Source organism: Pleurodeles waltl, chromosome 1_2 (assembly GCF_031143425.1).
Source record: "Pleurodeles waltl isolate 20211129_DDA chromosome 1_2, aPleWal1.hap1.20221129, whole genome shotgun sequence".
Taxonomy (NCBI): Eukaryota; Metazoa; Chordata; class Amphibia; order Caudata; family Salamandridae; genus Pleurodeles; species Pleurodeles waltl.
The window spans coordinates 1,341,638,618-1,341,655,645 of NC_090437.1; the positions used below are offsets into that span (position 1 = coordinate 1,341,638,618).

The 17,028-nt window shown below is 55.9% G+C and overlaps 2 protein-coding genes across 4 annotated transcripts in view; one reads left to right on the forward strand and one right to left on the reverse strand.

Annotated features, from left to right (window-relative positions):
• The window catches only part of LOC138257222 (serine/arginine repetitive matrix protein 2-like), an 81,003-nt gene extending 72,008 nt beyond the window's left edge, over positions 1-8,995 (reverse strand). Inside the window, exons 1-2 of the mRNA XM_069205893.1 lie at positions 8,913-8,995; positions 3,968-4,788 (exon numbers count right to left, since the gene is read on the reverse strand). Coding sequence (XP_069061994.1) covers positions 3,968-4,788; positions 8,913-8,995 — 904 coding nt within the window. The remainder of the gene's footprint in view (positions 1-3,967; positions 4,789-8,912) is intronic.
• TLN1 (talin 1) overlaps positions 1-17,028 on the forward strand; it is a 687,540-nt gene that overhangs the window by 55,522 nt on the left and 614,990 nt on the right. The window contains exon 1 of one of the 3 annotated variants that reach the window (XM_069205714.1): positions 11,208-11,274. The exons of the other annotated variants lie outside the window; for them this stretch is intronic. The gene's annotated coding sequence lies outside the window, so the exon portion shown is untranslated. Of the gene's footprint in view, positions 1-11,207; positions 11,275-17,028 lie in introns of those variants that run through there. 3 annotated transcript variants of the gene reach the window in all.

The following is a 17,028-nucleotide window of genomic DNA, read 5'->3' on the forward strand; positions in this document are numbered from 1 at the left end:
TGTCGCTTTATTCGGTCGCTGCTGGTGAGTGTGTTTAGCTAGAGAGATTCAGAAGTGAGTGCTTGTTGATGCTGGCTGTATTATACTCTCCTTGGGTTACTTTGATTGTTCTGTCCTTGTGCCAGCTGGCCGTATTGTGCTGTCCTAGATAGCCGTGACAGGGACAGAAAGGTCCCTGTAGCCCTAGGACAGCAGAATACAGCCACATCCTTCTTACCCTAGGACAGCAGAATACAGCCAGGTGGCACAGGACCAGACACATCCCTGCACTCTGCTCTCCTGCGCTTTCAGGGATCTTTCTGTCCCTGTGCCACCTGGCTGTATTCTGCTGTCCCAGGGTTGCAGGGATCTTTCTGTCCCTGTGCCAGCTGGTTGTATTCTGCTGTCCCAGGGTTATAGGGATCTTTCTGTCCCTGTGCCACCTGGCTGTATTCTGCTGTCCCAGGGTTGCAGGGATCTTTCTGTCCCTGTGCCAGCTGGTTGTATTCTGCTGTCCCAGGGTTATAGGGATCTTTCTGTCCCTGTGCCACCTGGCTGTATTCTGCTGTCCCAGGGTTGCAGGGATCTTTCTGTCCCTGTGCCAGCTGGTTGTATTCTGCTGTCCCAGGGTTATAGGGATCTTTCTGTCCCTGTGCCACCTGGCTGTATTCTGCTGTCCCAGGGTTGCAGGGATCTTTCTGTCCCTGTGCCAGCTGGCCCTATTCTGCTCTCCTAGGGGTTGCAGGGATCTTTCTGTCCCTGTGTCGGCTGACTGTATTATGCTGTCCCGAGGTTACAGAGATGTCTTACTCGGTGATATCTGGCTGTTCTCTGCTGTCTTGAGGTTATAGGGACCCTTGAGCCCGTCATCTGGCTCTGTTCTGCTGTCCTGAGGTTGCAGGGATATTACTACTCTGTCAGCGGAGTCTAGTTTGCTGTCCTGAGGTCACAGGGGTGTTTCTGCTCTCTCAGCCCTGAGGTTACAGGGAGCTTTCCAGCCCCCCAGCTGGTTGTAGGCTGATGTCCCGAGTTTACAGGGGCCCGTCCAGCCAGTGTCAGCTGGCTGTGGCAGGAGGACTGTATGCTGCCGGTGCAGTCTCCCTCCTGCCCCTTGTCTCTCGCTGACAGCATCCATGCCTGGTCTGCAGTGTGTCTGTGTCCCAGCAGCAGGGCTCAGCCCCTCTCCTCTGTGTGGAAACTCTGACACTTCTCCCAGAGCCCGAGGCCTGCGCCCCACTCCCTTTCTACAGTGATATTTTTATTTTTGCGCATACCAGGGCACATTCTTCTGTGGATCTGGCGCTCAGCATTCCTGTCTCCCCCAAGGACGGTTACGCAGCTCTGATTGTGTCAGAGTCCGGGCCCGAGGAGCTGGTGGCCGGCAGGAGCAGTGCCAGGGGCCGGCGGGACCCGTGCCAGGTGCATGGCAGCAGCGGTGCCAGGGATTCTGCCCTGGAGCCTGGCCATGGCGGGGGGGACCCCTCCACCCTCCGAGCCTCTTCATTTCACTTAAACACCTCCCGCGCTCTTCTGTTACTCCTAAAGTAGGCCGCGTCAAAGCCCATAGTAGGAACTCTTGTAAGTTTCATCAAGATACGCCGAATTGGTACTTCTTGGCCAAGTGTAGTAGGAACCACAGAGGAGGCTTCTGATGGTAGAAAAGCCCTTTAGTGGAGGCATATCCGAGGCAATGGAGCGCCCCCCAGCGGTGGTGGGTCATCACAGAGCACTGCAGTCACCACAGCGCCTACAGCTGTACCCACTGGCTGCTGCCGCACCCACTGCAGGCGACTGCTGCCGCACCCACTGCGGGCGACTGCTGCCGCACCCACTGCAGGCGACTGCTGCCTCACCCACTGCAGGCGACTGCTGCCTCACCCACTGCGGACGACTGCTGCCGCACCCACTGCAGGCGACTGCTGCCGCACCCACTGCAGGCGACTGCTGCCTCACCCACTGCAGGCGACTGCTGCCTCACCCACTGCGGACGACTGCTGCCGCACCCACTGCGGGCGACTGCTGCCGCACCCACTGCGGGCGACTGCTGCCTCACCCACTGCGGGCGACTGCTGCCTCACCCACTGCAGGCGACTGCTGCCTCACCCACTGCGGACGACTGCTGCCGCACCCACTGCAGGCGACTGCTGCCTCACCCACTGCAGGCGACTGCTGCCGCACCCACTGCGGGCGACTCCTGCCTCACCCACTGCGGGCGACTGCTGCCGCACCCACTGCAGGCGACTGCTGCCTCACCCACTGCGGGCGACTCCTGCCTCACCCACTGCGGGCGACTGCTGCCGCACCCACTGCAGGCGACTGCTGCCGCACCCCCACTGCGGGCGACTGCTGCCTCACCCACTGCAGGCGACTGCTGCCGCACCCACTGCGGGCGACTCCTGCCGCACCCACTGCAGGCGACTGCTGCCTCACCCACTGCGGGCGACTCCTGCCTCACCCACTGCGGGCGACTGCTGCCGCACCCACTGCAGGCGACTGCTGCCTCACCCACTGCAGGCGACTCCTGCCGCACCCACTGCGGGCGACTCCTGCCGCACCCACTGCAGGCGACTGCTGCCTCACCCACTGCGGGCGACTGCCGCCGCACCCACTGCGGGCGACTGCTGCCTCACCCACTGCAGGCGACTGCTGCCTCACCCACTGCAGGCGACTGCTGCCGCACCCCCACTGCGGGCGACTGCTGCCTCACCCACTGCGGGCGACTCCTGCCTCACCCACTGCGGGCGACTGCTGCCGCACCCACTGCGGGCGACTGCTGCCGCACCCACTGCGGGCGACTCCTGCCTCACCCACTGCGGGCGACTCCTGCCTCACCCACTGCGGGCGACTGCTGCCGCACCCACTGCGGGCGACTGCTGCCGCACCCCCACTGCGGGCGACTGCTGCCGCACCCCCACTGCGGGCGACTGCTGCCGCACCCCCACTGCGGGCGACTGCTGCCTCACCCCCACTGCGGGCGACTGCTGCCGCACCCACTGCGGTCGACTGCTGCCTCACCCCCACTGCGGGCGACTGCTGCCGCACCCACTGCGGGCGACTGCTGCCTCACCCCCACTGCGGGCGACTGCTGCCGCACCCACTGCGGGCGACTGCTGCCGCACCCACTGCGGGCGACTGCTGCCTCACCCTCTGCGGGCGACTGCTGCCTCACCCTCTGCGGGCGACTGCTGCCGCACCCACTGCGGGCGACTGCGGGCGACTGCTGCCGCACCCACTGCGGGCGACTGCTGCCTCACCCACTGCGGGCGACTGCTGCCTCACCCACTGCGGGCGACTGCTGCCGCACCCACTGCGGGCGACTGCTGCCGCACCCACTGCGGGCGACTGCTGCCGCACCCACTGCGGGCGACTGCTGCCTCACCCCCACTGCGGGCGACTGCTGCCTCACCCCCACTGCGGGCGACTGCTGCCTCACCCCCACTGCGGGCGACTGCTGCCTCACCCCCACTGCGGGCGACTGCTGCCTCACCCCCACTGCGGGCGACTGCTGCCTCACCCCCACTGCGGGCGACTGCTGCCGCACCCACTGCGGGCGACTGCTGCCTCACCCACTGCGGGCGACTGCTGCCGCACCCTCTGCGGGCGACTGCTGCCTCACCCACTGCGGGCGACTGCTGCCTCACCCACTGCGGGCGACTGCTGCCTCACCCCCACTGCGGGCGACTGCTGCCTCACCCCCACTGCGGGCGACTGCTGCCTCACCCCCACTGCGGGCGACTGCTGCCTCACCCCCACTGCGGGCGACTGCTGCCTCACCCCCACTGCGGGCGACTGCTGCCTCACCCCCACTGCGGGCGACTGCTGCCTCACCCCCACTGCGGGCGACTGCTGCCTCACCCCCACTGCGGGCGACTGCTGCCTCACCCCCACTGCGGGCGACTGCTGCCTCACCCCCACTGCGGGCGACTGCTGCCTCACCCCCACTGCGGGCGACTGCTGCCTCACCCACTGCGGGCGCCTGCTGCCTCACCCTCTGCCGGCTTCAGCTGCCGCACCCACTGCTGGCGACTGCGCCCTCTGCTGGCAGCTGCGCCCTCTGCGCCCTCTGCTGGCGGCTGCGCCCTCTGCTGGCGGCTGCGCCCTCTGCTGGCGGCTGCGCCCTCTGCGCCCTCTGCTGGCGGCTGCGCCCTCTGCGCCCTCTGCTGGCGGCTGCGCCCTCTGCGCCCTCTGCGCCCTCTGCTGGCGGCTGCGCCCTCTGCGCCCTCTGCTGGCGGCTGCGCCCTCTGCGCCCTCTGCTGGCGGCTGCCACCTCTGCGCCCTCTGCTGGCGGCTGCGTCCTCTGCGCCCTCTACTGGCGGCTGACACCTCTGCGCCCTCTGCTGGCGGCTGCGTCCTCTGCGCCCTCTGCTGGCGGCTGCGCCCTCTGCGCCCTCTGCTGGCGGCTGCGTCCTCTGCGCCCTCTGCTGGCGGCTGCCACCTCTGCGCCCTCTGCTGGCGGCTGCGTCCTCTGCGTCCTCTGCTGGCGGCTGCCCCCTCTGTTGGCGGCTGCGCCCTCTGCGCCCTCTGCTGGCGGCTGCCCCCTCTGCGCCCTCTGCTGGCGGCTGCGCCCTCTGCGCCCTCTGCTGGCGGCTGCGCCCTCTGCGCCCTCTGCTGGCGGCTGCGCCCTCTGCGCCCTCTGCTGGCGGCTGCGTCCTCTGCGCCCTCTGCTGGCGGCTGCCCCCTCTGCTGGCGGCTGCCCCCTCTGCTGGCGGCTGCCCCCTCTGCTGGCGGCTGCCCCCTCTGCTGGCGGCTGCCACCTCTGCGCCCTCTGCTGGCACCTGCTGCTGTGCCCTCAGCAGGCTTTGCCTGCTGCTGTGCCCTCAGCAGGCCTCTGGCATGCCACCATCTGGATTTCGATCTCGTATGGTCAGGGTGCCTTGGCTTCCTGTAGCTCCTGCACCTCTTTTCTGAGGGTCTCCGAATCTCGTCTCATCACCTCTTCTGGTTGTGGGGCATCGACACCTGGACCTCCTGCCGTCTCTGAAGGGAGGTGACGGATCTTGTGTTTGCAGGCCTCGAGGTTAGAGTGCCTTGGCTTCCTGTAGCGCCTGTGTGTGTGTCACAGGGCGCCCTGCTCCCTCCTACCGGGGTCTCTGGATCTTGTGTCTCTGTGAAGGGAGGTGATGGATCTTGTGTTTGCAGGCCTCGAGGTTAGAGTGCCTTGGCTTCCTGTAGCGCCTGCGGTCTGTGTCACAGGGCGCCCTGCTCCCTCCTACCGGGGTCTCTGGATCTTGTGTCTCTGGTGGAGGGAGGTGATGGATCTTGTGTTTGCAGGCCTCGAGGTTAGAGTGCCTTGGCTTCCTGTAGCGCCTGTGTGTGTGTCACAGGGCGCCCTGCTCCCTCCTACCGGGGTCTCTGGATCTTGTGTCTCTGGTGGAGGGAGGTGATGGATCTTGTGTTTGCAGGCCTCGAGGTTAGAGTGCCTTGGCTTCCTGTAGCGCCTGTGTGTGTGTCACAGGGCGCCCTGCTCCCTCCTACCGGGGTCTCTGGATCTTGTGTCTCTGGTGGAGGGAGGTGATGGATCTTGTGTTTGCAGGCCTCGAGGTTAGAGTGCCTTGGCTTCCTGTAGCGCCTGTGTGTGTGTCACAGGGCGCCCTGCTCCCTCCTACCGGGGTCTCTGGATCTTGTGTCTCTGGTGGAGGGAGGTGATGGATCTTGTGTTTGCAGGCCTCGAGGTTAGAGTGCCTTGGCTTCCTGTAGCGCCTGTGTGTGTGTCACAGGGCGCCCTGCTCCCTCCTACCGGGGTCTCTGGATCTTGTGTCTCTGTGAAGGGAGGTGATGGATCTTGTGTTTGCAGGCCTCGAGGTTAGAGTGCCTTGGCTTCCTGTAGCGCCTGTGTGTGTGTCACAGGGCGCGCCCTGCTCCCTCCTACCGGGGTCTCTGGATCTTGTGTCTCTGGTGGAGGGAGGTGATGGATCTTGTGTTTGCAGGCCTCGAGGTTAGAGTGCCTTGGCTTCCTGTAGCGCCTGTGTGTGTGTCACAGGGCGCCCTGCTCCCTCCTACCGGGGTCTCTGGATCTTGTGTCTCTGGTGGAGGGAGGTGATGGATCTTGTCTTTGCAGGCCTCGAGGTTAGAGTGCCTTGGCTTCCTGTAGCGCCTGCGATCTGTGTCACAGGGCGCCCTGCTCCCTCCTACCGGGGTCTCTGGATCTTGTGTCTCTGTGAAGGGAGGTGATGGATCTTGTGTTTGCAGGCCTCGAGGTTAGAGTGCTTTGGCTTCCTGTAGCGCCTGTGTGTGTGTCACAGGGCGCCCTGCTCCCTCCTACCGGGGTCTCTGGATCTTGTGTCTCTGTGAAGGGAGGTGATGGATCTTGTGTTTGCAGGCCTCGAGGTTAGAGTGCCTTGGCTTCCTGTAGCGCCTGTGTGTGTGTCACAGGGAGCCCTGCTCCCTCCTTCCGGGGTCTCTGGATCTTGTGTCTCTGTGAAGGGAGGTGACGGATCTTGTGTTTGCAGGCCTCGAGGTTAGAGTGCCTTGGCTTCCTGTATCGCCTGTGTGTGTGTCACAGGGCGCCCTGGTCCCTCCTACCGGGGTCTCTGAATCTTGTGTCTCTGTGAAGGGAGGTGACGGATCTTGTGTTTGCAGGCCTCGAGGTTAGAGTTCATTGGCTTCGTGTAGCGCCTGTGTGTGTGTCACAGGGCGCCCTGCTCCCTCCTACCGGGGTCTCTGGATCTTGTGTCTCTGTGAAGGGAGGTGATGGATCTTGTGTTTGCAGGCCTCGAGGTTAGAGTGCCTTGGCTTCCTGTAGCGCCTGTGTGTGTGTCACAGGGCGCCCTGGTCCCTCCTACCGGGGTCTCTGAATCTTGTGTCTCTGTGAAGGGAGGTGATGGATCTTGTGTTTGCAGGCCTCGAGGTTAGAGTTCATTGGCTTCCTGTAGCGCCTGTGTGTGTGTCACAGGGCGCCCTGCTCCCTCCTACCGGGGTCTCTGGATCTTGCGGTCTCTGATGGAGGGGCTGCATGTGGGTAATTGCCCGGGGGGTCACTCTTGATAACTCCTCCAAGGATCTGTAGAGAGAGGCTCATGTGTCTCCCCTTCTGCCAGGAGAGGGTTTTACTCTAGTTGTAGGTGTGAGAGTCGCTGGCCCAGTTTACAAAGTTCCTGGGCTCTTTCTTACTCAGTAGGAAGCGCCTGGAATGTGAGTTTCCATGCGATGACCCGAGCTGCTGCTCAGTGAGTCCCTGCTCCCGGGCAGGAGGGTCTGTGATCCTCTGCACCTCGCATTGCCTTCGCACGTACCTGGACTGGAGGATCTGCCCGGGCTGGGAGGAGAGGACCCGGAGTGTCTGCTTCTTTCCTACTCTGTTTTTTGCATGAGGTTGTGCATTTGGCAGTAAAATCAGCGTATACATTGGTATGTGCTGCTGTTACCGGGGGATACTGCAGCATTTTGGGCAGCTATTACTGCAGTACTTCCGCGGTACCTGCAGCTCTTTGGGTGTATTCCAGCAGTAAGTGCAGACTTGACCTCTGGTATTGTTTCAGTACTATATGGCGCTGTTACCTTGGTATTACTCCAGTGCAGTGTGCAGTTATTTTTGTGATATTGCAGAATTATGGACAGCTATTACTGTTGCATTTGTTCAGAATTACGCATTGCGAACGTGATTGTGCACGTACCTACCCATAGACTATGCATTGCAGGATTATTGTGTCACTTCTGTGCAGTTACGTTGGTGTTATTGCAGCAGTATTACTTGTTTATAGTACGTTACTGTAGGAGTATGAATGTGCACATACCTGCCCACAGAGTATGCATCGCGGTATTATTGTGCCAGTTCTGCGCTGGTACCTACCCATGGAGTAGGAATCACAGTATTATTGCCACTTCTGCGCAGGTACTTTGGTATTATTCCAGCAGTATGAGTTTTATATTCTGAGAGTATCAATGTACACGTACCTAGCGGCGAGCATGCGTTGCAGTATTATTGTGCCACTTCTGCGCAGGTACTTTGGTATTATTCCAGCAGTATGAGTTTTATATTCTGAGAGTATCAATGTACACGTACCTAGCAGCGAGCATGCGTTGCAGTATTATTGTGCCACGTCTGTGCAGGTACTTTGGTATTATTCCAGCAGTATGAGTTGTGTATTCTTTAGACTATGTTACTGTGTGAGAGTATCAATGTACACGTACCTAGCAGCGAGCATGCGTTGCAGTATTATTGTGCCACGTCTGTGCAGGTACTTTGGTATTATTCCAGCAGTATGAGTTGTGTATTCTAGGGGTATCAATGTACACGTATCTAGCGGCGAGCATGCGTTGCAGCATTATTGTGCCACGTCTGTGCAGGTACTTTGGTATTATTCCAGCAGTATGAGTTGTGTATTCTGAGAGTATCAATGTACACGTACCTAGCGGCGAGCATGCGTTGCAGCATTATTGTGCCACGTCTGTGCAGGTACTTTGGTTTGACTCCAGCAGTATCTGCCCCTATTACCGCAGTATTTTCCTGTGCCCATCTTCGGCAGTGCCTGTTTTGTATTGCTCAGTTGCTGGTGGTACCCTCCTGCTCGTCTCTGCAGTTGCTCTGTGGCTTGCCCAGTACTGTGATTGCCCTGCAGGGGGATGTCTCTCACTCTGAGGTCATGTGGCAGCGCGCTCGCCTTGTCTTATTGTGGGAACAACCTATTTACAAGGCACTTAGGGCGCAGGCAGATCTGCTGCCGCTTAATCTGGGGTATTGTTGTCCTCGCGTAATAAAAAGAATGAAACACTAGAGAGGGGGTCCTTGGCACCGCCCCTTTGTTCCTTTTTAGGGGCATCTCATGGGCGGTTCTTGTGTTAACCCACTTAGGAAATTGTTTCACTGCTCTCTGAGTGTTGGAGACATTAATGCAAACCCCTTGTCAAACTCAGTAGGAGTTACTACATCTAGCGTGGCGTCTGTATAATCCGGCATGGTGATGTAGCTCTACTCCATAGTTACTACATCCCACGTGGTGCCTGTATAATCCGGCATGGTGATGTAGCTCTCCTCCATAGTTACTACATCCCTCATGGCGTCTGTATAATCCGGCATGGTGATGTAGCTCTACTCCATAGTTACTACATCCCTCATGGCGTCTGTATAATCCGGCATGGTGATATAGCTTTCCTCCATAGTTACTACATCCAGCGTGGTGCCTGTAAGATCCGGTCTGGTGATGTAGCTCTCCTCCATAGTTACTACATCCAGCGTGGTGCCTGTATAATCCAGCATGGTGATGTAGCTCTCCTCCATAGTTACTACATCTAGCGTGGTGTCTGTATAATCTGGCATGGTGATGTAGCTCTCCTCCATTGTTACCACATCTAGCGTTGTGTCTGTATAATCTGACATGATGATGTAGCTCTCCTCCATAGTTAATACATCTAGCGTGGCACCTGTGTAATCCGGCATGGTGATGTAGCTCTACTCCATAGTTACTACATCCCGCGTGGTGCCTGTATAATCCGGCATGGTGATGTAGCTCTCCTCCATAGTTACTACATCCCTCATGGCGTCTGTATAATCCGGCATGGTGATGTAGCTCTACTCCATAGTTACTACATCCAGCGTGGTGCCTGTATAATCCAGCATGGTGATGTAGCTCTCCTCCATAGTTACTACATCTAGCGTGGTGTCTGTATAATCCGGCATGGTGATGTAGCTCTCCTCCATAGTTACTACATCTAGCGTGGTGTCTGTATAATCCGGCATGGTGATGTAGCTCTCCTCCATAGTTACTACACCTAGTGTGGCGTCTGTATAATCCGGCATCGTGATGTAGCGGTCCTCCATAGTTACTACATCTAGCGTGGTGTCTGTATAATCCGGCATGGTGATGTAGCTCTCCTCCATAGTTACTACACCTAGCGTGGCGTCTGTATAATCTGGCATGGTGATGTAGCGGTCCTCCATAGTTACTACATCCAGCGTGGTGCCTGTAAGATCCGGTCTGGTGATGTAGCTCTCCTCCATAGTTACTACATCCAGCGTGGTGCCTGTATAATCCAGCATGGTGATGTAGCTCTCCTCCATAGTTACTACATCTAGCGTGGTGTCTGTATAATCTGGCATGGTGATGTAGCTCTCCTCCATAGTTACCACATCTAGCGTGGTGTCTGTATAATCTGACATGATGATGTAGCTCTCCTCCATAGTTAATACATCTAGCGTGGCACCTGTATAATCTGGCATCGTGATGTAGCTCTCCTCCATAGTTACCACATCTAGCGTGGCGTCTGTATAATCTGACATGTTGATGTAGCTCTCCTCCATAGTTACTACATCTAGCGTGGCACCTGTATAATCTTGCATCGTGATGTAGCTCTCCTCCATAGTTACCACATCTAGCGTGGCGTCTGTATAATCTGACATGCTGATGTAGCTCTCCTCCATAGTTACTACCCCTAGTGTGGCGTCTGTATAATCTAGCGTGGTGATGTAACTCTCCTCCATAGTTACTACATCCCTCATGGCGTCTGTATAATCCAGCATGTTGATGTATCTCTTCTCCATAGTTGCTGCACCTAGCGTGGCGTCTGTATAATCCGGCATGGTGATGTAGCGGTCCTCCATAGTTACTGCATCTAGCGTGGCGCCTGCATATTCTGGCATGGTGATGTAGCTCTCCTCCATAGTTAGTACATCTAGCGTGGCACCTGTATAATCTGGCATGGTGATGTAGCTCTCCTCCATAGCTACATCATCGAGTGTGGTGTCTGTATAATCCGGCATGGTGATGTAGCAGTCCTACATAGCTACATCATCGAGTGTGGTGTCTGTATAATCCGGCATGGTGATGTAGCAGTCCTCCATAGCTACATCATCTAGTGTGGTGTCTGTATAATCCGGCATGGTGATGTAGCGGTCCTCCATAGTTACTACATCTAGCGTGGTGTCTGTAAAATCTGGCATGGTGATGTAGCTCTCCTCCATAGTTACTACTTCTAGCGTGGTGTCTGTATAATCCGGCATGGTGGTGTAGCTCTCCTCCATAGTTACTACACCTAGCGTGGCGTCTGTATAATCTGGCATGGTGATGTAGCGGTCCTCCATAGTTACTACATGTTGCACATTGTCCGTATCCTATCACCGCCTGCGCGGTCGTCGTACCACGAGTGTTGTGGAGGGCGTCACGAGTTGGTGTAACGCGCTTCTCCTTGGGTGACATATCCTGCTGTGGCAGGAAGCACTGCTGGCTCCTGTGATTGACAGGAGGAGGAGCTTGGCCGTAAACAGGAAGAGGAAGTGCTGGCTGTGTGTGCCTGTTGATTAGGGGCGGAAGAGGCCTTCTACAGCTGGGATCAGTCAGAGGCTGAAGGGTTCCGAATGGGGTAAGATCAGAGCCTTCTCTCTTGAATTAAGTGCTAATGAATGGGTCTGCTGTTGAAGTGCTGGTAATTTTATCATCATTTTGAAGAGTGTTGAAAGGGAGGTAGCAAGAAAAGGATCGAAAACCCTACCATATTGTTAAACTGTTTAATCAGGGCTGAGTGGGGGCCTTGTGTGTCCTGGAACTGAGCAAAGGGGAGAATAAAAGGGTGGAGTGTGGGAAACGAGTGATGGGTCTCACACAGATGTTGTGCTCACTCTGGGCTGGAGGTCAGCCTTACTGCATGTGCCTTTACGCGTTGCAGGACTGGGCTTCATTTTCGGAGTCCCTTGGTAGGGATACTGGCCTTGCCGTGAGTGATACTTAGGGGCCGAATATGCTGTGGTGTCTCTTTGAACGGAGTAGACATCTCCAGCAGGGTTAGAAGTGTTGACCAAGCTCTGTTAATGTGTCCTGAGGGGCGTTGGTGGGAAGGTCCTTGAATTTTGAGAACTGTTGGTTGGCCATCTGTGGTTGACCTTTGTTTCCAAGCCTGGCGTCTGAGGATTGAGGGCTATGGCTGAATGATCCGTCCAGTCGTGGAGTGGTGGTGAGTGGCAGGTGCTGATCCTGGGAGGTTGAAGTAGGAGAAGTTGATGTTGTTAGAGTGGAGGTTTGAGGCTGTGGTGATGAGCCTGGACATCTCCAAGGGGACAGTGCTATTGAGGTGGTGATATGTGTTGCAGGAAGACCCCAGGGTGAAGCCCATGGAGCTTCTGGGTGGTTGATTCGAAGTTCTGCCGGTGCATGGCCATCTTAGGTGGCACTCCACCCTGGGTTGTTCGTCCGTGTCCTGGAGGCTCCCGGTCGGGCTCCTTGGATGTCGAGGGATTCTACAAAGTTGGGCGAAAGGCCAGTTTCAGTGATCAGGATGATACATAGGCTCGAGGGCTGGTGATGTCTCTTGTGCAGGACTGCAAAGTGTACTTTGTTCAGCTTGACTTGTAAGGTGTGTTTGTTGTGATGAGAGAAGTGTTGTTGTGGTTTTAAAATCTCTTTATTAGTATTTGACATTTTAAGTTCATTTCGAGACGGTCGCCTAGCTTATGGTCTTCAGGACATTGATAGCAATGTGATAATTGTTGACTCGTCTGTCCTCCCAGACACTTCATAGAGAGCGATGTCAGTGTCCAGTGGATTCTTCTCTCCCGCCTCACCATGCTGTTAGTGGCTCTTGTAGAGACTCTTGACTTAGAGAGACGGTCACTCCTGCCCCTATCGTGGCTGGGGTGTGTATCCTAACTTCTCATTATCTGTCTGAAATAATAGGGTGGGGGTGCACAATTAGATCTCGAACTATATTATGTGCCTTAGTGGGACACTCCTCCAGTATAATATTATTATATTTATTGAATAAGATCTCCGATCAATGTTCAGTGGTTTACACTGCACTCCTCTCTGCTCGTCGCCATGTAAAGCCAGCTCCCCCACCCTGGGCCCTTGTGCCAGGCAGCCCTCCCCCGCATACCCTGTACCCTTGTGCCACCCAAGGGCCCTTTTGCCAGCCAGCCAACCCTCCCCACCGCCTACCCTAGGCCCTTGTACCAGGACCCCCCCCCCCCCCCCCCCACCTTGGGCCCTTGTGCCAGCCGCCCCCCCACACTGGGCCCTTGTGCCAGCCAGCCCCCCCAACCAACCTTGGACCCTTGTGTCACCCATGGGCCCTTGTGCCAGCCAGCCAACCCTCCCCACCCCGCACCCTGCGCCCTTGTACCAGGCTTTCCACCGTGGCCCTTGTGCCAGGACCCCCCCTTCCGCATGGGCCCTTTACCAGGCCGCCTGCCCCCTTGTGCCAGGCTCTCCACCCTGGGCCTTTGTGCCAGCCTCCCCCCCCCCCCCCCCCCCCACCCATGGGCCCTTGTGTCAGGACCCCTACCCATGGGCCCTTGTGTCAGGCCCCCCACCCTGGGCCCTTGTGTCGCCCCCCCCCCCCACCCTGGGCCCTTGTGTCAGGCCCCCCCACCCTAGGCCCTTGTGCCGGCCTCTCCATCCTGGGCCCTTTCCACCTGGTGTTATATTCCTCGGTCACGTTCCTACGAGTGGCTTCTCGGACACCAGTGCCAGTTCTGCGTCCTTCTTCCCTGCTCTTCGTTTCTTCGGTTCGGGGGTCTCCTCAAGCAGGCCTCGGGGCTCAGGAACCCTTCCCCGCACAGATGGAGGTCAGAGTGTCGCACTGTCCGGGTCTAAGATACCTTTATGGCCTCCCAACTGCGCACCATGGGATAAACCCCCCTCCTGGGGCGCGATGGAGCCTTCCTACCTGTCCTTGGGTGTTGGCCTTGGGCGTCATACATGTCGCATGCGGGGGTTTAAACTCTCTCTGTTTCGGCCTGGCTTCCCTGGGCCCCCTGTCCAGGCTCTGTTTCCACGATCCTCGCTCTGTTTCCACGATCCTCGCTCTGTTTCCACGATCCTCGCTCTGTTTCCACGATCCTCGCTCTGTTTCCACGATCCTCGCTCTGTTTCCACGATCCTCGCTCTGTTTCCACGATCCTCGCTCTGTTTCCACGATCCTCGCTCTGTTTCCACGATCCTCGCTCTGTTTCCACGATCCTCGCTCTGTTTCCACGATCCTCGCTCTGTTTCCACGATCCTCGCTCTGTTTCCACGATCCTCGCTCTGTTTCCACGATCCTCGCTCTGTTTCCACGATCCTCGCTCTGTTTCCACGATCCTCGCTCTGTTCCCCTGCAGGTGTCCGGTCCCTACAGCCGCTTCTAAGAGCTTTTCAGTAATATTTGTATGAACATTTTGTGGGTGTAAATATACCTGTCCTCTCCACTTCTGCTCAGTCCATGCAGGAACGAGGCTCCCCATCAGCCCGTGTACCCCCCCATGCCAGTCGGCTTGCTGTGCCTGGGGAAATCTTTCTGTTACATTCACAAGGGAGTAACTGCGGCCTCTCTGGTTAGCAGAGCCTCAGTGAGACAGTTAGGCACCACACAGGGAACACATATAGGCCACAAACTTATGAGCACTGGGGTCCTGACCAGCAGGATCCCAGTGACACATAACAAACATACTGAAAACATAGTGTTTTCACTATGAGCACTGAGGCCTGGCTATCAGGATCCCAGTGAGACAGTGAAAACAGTGACAAACACCCTGACATACACTCACAAACAGGCCAAAAGTGGGTGTAACAAGGCTAGAAAGAGGCTACCTTCCTACACCCCCGCCTGGCCAGTTTTACCTGATGCCTGTGACCCCCCCCCCCCCCCCCCCCCCTCTGGCCCCCTTGGGCTTTGGTTGCTGGTGCTGAGGCCCAAGCACACGCTTCTGCTATTCTAGCAGACTTGCCCACCTTGGGTGTGATTTCCTGGTGTGATGGAGATGTGTGATTCTCAGAACTGACCAAGCATTGGTTCTTTCATTTCACCGTGTGCTGGCCGAATTGTGGCGGCGATGAACGATTAGGCCTTCATCAGGGCTCAGGACCTTTCCTGTGTTCACAGATGTTTTCAATGCCTTTCAGACATTGAACCTTTTGCAAATGTTGGACCAGTTGATCTGTTTTTTGTTGAACCGGATTTCTGATGTTTTTATGTACTCATTTGCTCAGCTTCGTTCTTTGCAACAGTTTCTTCTAAGCCTCTGCTCCACACTCCGATTTTGGAAGTCATAAATTGCACATGCTCGGCCAATATTTGACAGTGTTTTTGTTGCTTTAACTTGGCAAGTGGTTGCATTTTGAGTGCCAGATTCTCTGCTGTTTTTTCTTCTGCTTTGCTCAGATGTCACTGCTTGCCTTTTTTGGGACGGCATGTGCTTCATGGGCTGTTCCTATCTGAAGTTCAGATAAAACGAGGGTTTGCTAACTGCTGGCTTAAAGCCAGTAAAGCATTCATGCTTTTAAAAGCGCTGAGCGCCCTAAAAAATTATCTAACAGTAAATCTTACAGATTTCTAAAGTTCTCATTCATATATATATATATATATATATATATATATATATAAAATCAGCTCCACATGCCACGGTTACCTTAATACTCAAATACAATTGACATGTAGGTCAGTCCCCAAACTGTGACTTAAAGAACGTGTTTCATTGTGAAAACTCCCATTAATCTATATAATCGTATGTCGTTGGGCATCTTCCAGTCTTTCCTTGTACATATTTTAGTTGGGACGTGCTATAGTGTTAGATCTGAGTGTGTAACTAGTTTGGCGTAGGGTGTGTTGACTTGATTATTTGAACCTGATTTTCTCCCGGCTTCCTGGTGGTCACTCCAAGACCTCTGTGATGCCCGGAGGAGCCTCGGTGCTCGGATGGATGTTTCTGGATCCGACCCACTGGTGGTTGTCACACAACATCCCAAATACTCTGAAGAGAGAGGTGAGTCCGGAGCAGGACTTGGATCAATCCAGGATTCATAAAGCGCTGCAATTCACCTGCGAGGACCTCAAGGCACTAGCACACATAAAATTGGGGAAGGGGAGCAAGGAGAAAGCAGGGAAAACGAGGAAGAAGCAATGAGGAGGCTTAAAAAAAAATGGGGGAAAAGGAAGGTGAAACCAGTCAGAACGAGGGAAAAGTAAGGAGAAAGAAAAAAAATGGGGAAAAACAAGGAGAAAGCAGTGAAAACTAGAGAAAAGCAAAGAGCAGGCACACAATATGAGGAAAAAGCACAGAGAACGAGGGGAAAACAATGTAAAAAGCAAGGAAAAGGCACTCAGAAAATGGGGGAAAAGCAAGGAGAGAGCAGTAAACGAGGGAAAAGCAAGAAAAGGGCACTCAGAAAACGGGGAAAAAGCAAGAGCGCGATTCAGCAGCACAGGGAGAGCTGGGCCTGGGACCTGCTCTGGACCAGTCCTGGCTCCACCACCCCTTTGTCCAGGCCTGCTACGTGCCCTCACTCATGGCGCCTTCAGCTGATGCTTTGCAAAGGTGCCCTTTGAATTGAGGAGTGCCCCTCAGAGGTTGGGAGTCGGTGTTGGGGTCTCTAACCATTGGTCAGCCGGGATAGAAGGGACTCCTGGGTAGCAGATGTGGCTGCTGGCAGCTTTGGAGGGACAGCACGTGTGTTGTCTCTCCAAACACTTTATTCGTTTTTGTTTTACTAATGCAGGGTACTTCGAAACACAAACAAGAGGCTACCAATTCTCAATACATCCTGTTTCTTGCATCTTAACTTCTGCGCCCTTCCACTCCACAGCTTTCTTTGTGTTCATGTGTAGATTTAGTTATACCCAAGAAGGTGCCAGGTACAGTAAATAGACAAGGTACAGTGTGGCCCTTTCCCTGCCTCACACAGGCACTGGGCAGTGCCACAGATGGCGTTCCCTTAGACCCATAAGATATCCCTGCTTGCCATGCCTTCTTCACTCTTGTGTCTTCAATGTGTAGGTCCATGACGGGGCGGTTGGCATCCTTCTGTGCCAATGCAAACTACCAATCAAATCCAATCAGGTGTATAATTAAGAAAAACACTGCGCAACTAATGCAAGCACAGAATGAAATCAGTTTGAACAGGGAATAATCCCTTGCACAGTGCGCATAAACAGAAGAGAAGTGCAAACCTACGTGGGAAGTAACGCGCTTCAGTGACCGTACCAAACAACCTATAGGAGATACCTGTGTGCTGCGTCCTCTTAAATCTGCTCTCTTCCACGTGTAGGTCTATCTTTGGGGTGGCCGTGGTAGTGCACCTTAGTAGATGGAGCCATCTTATTTGGGACTCCTACTATGGATAGAAATGGGGCCATTCCCTTTCCTTG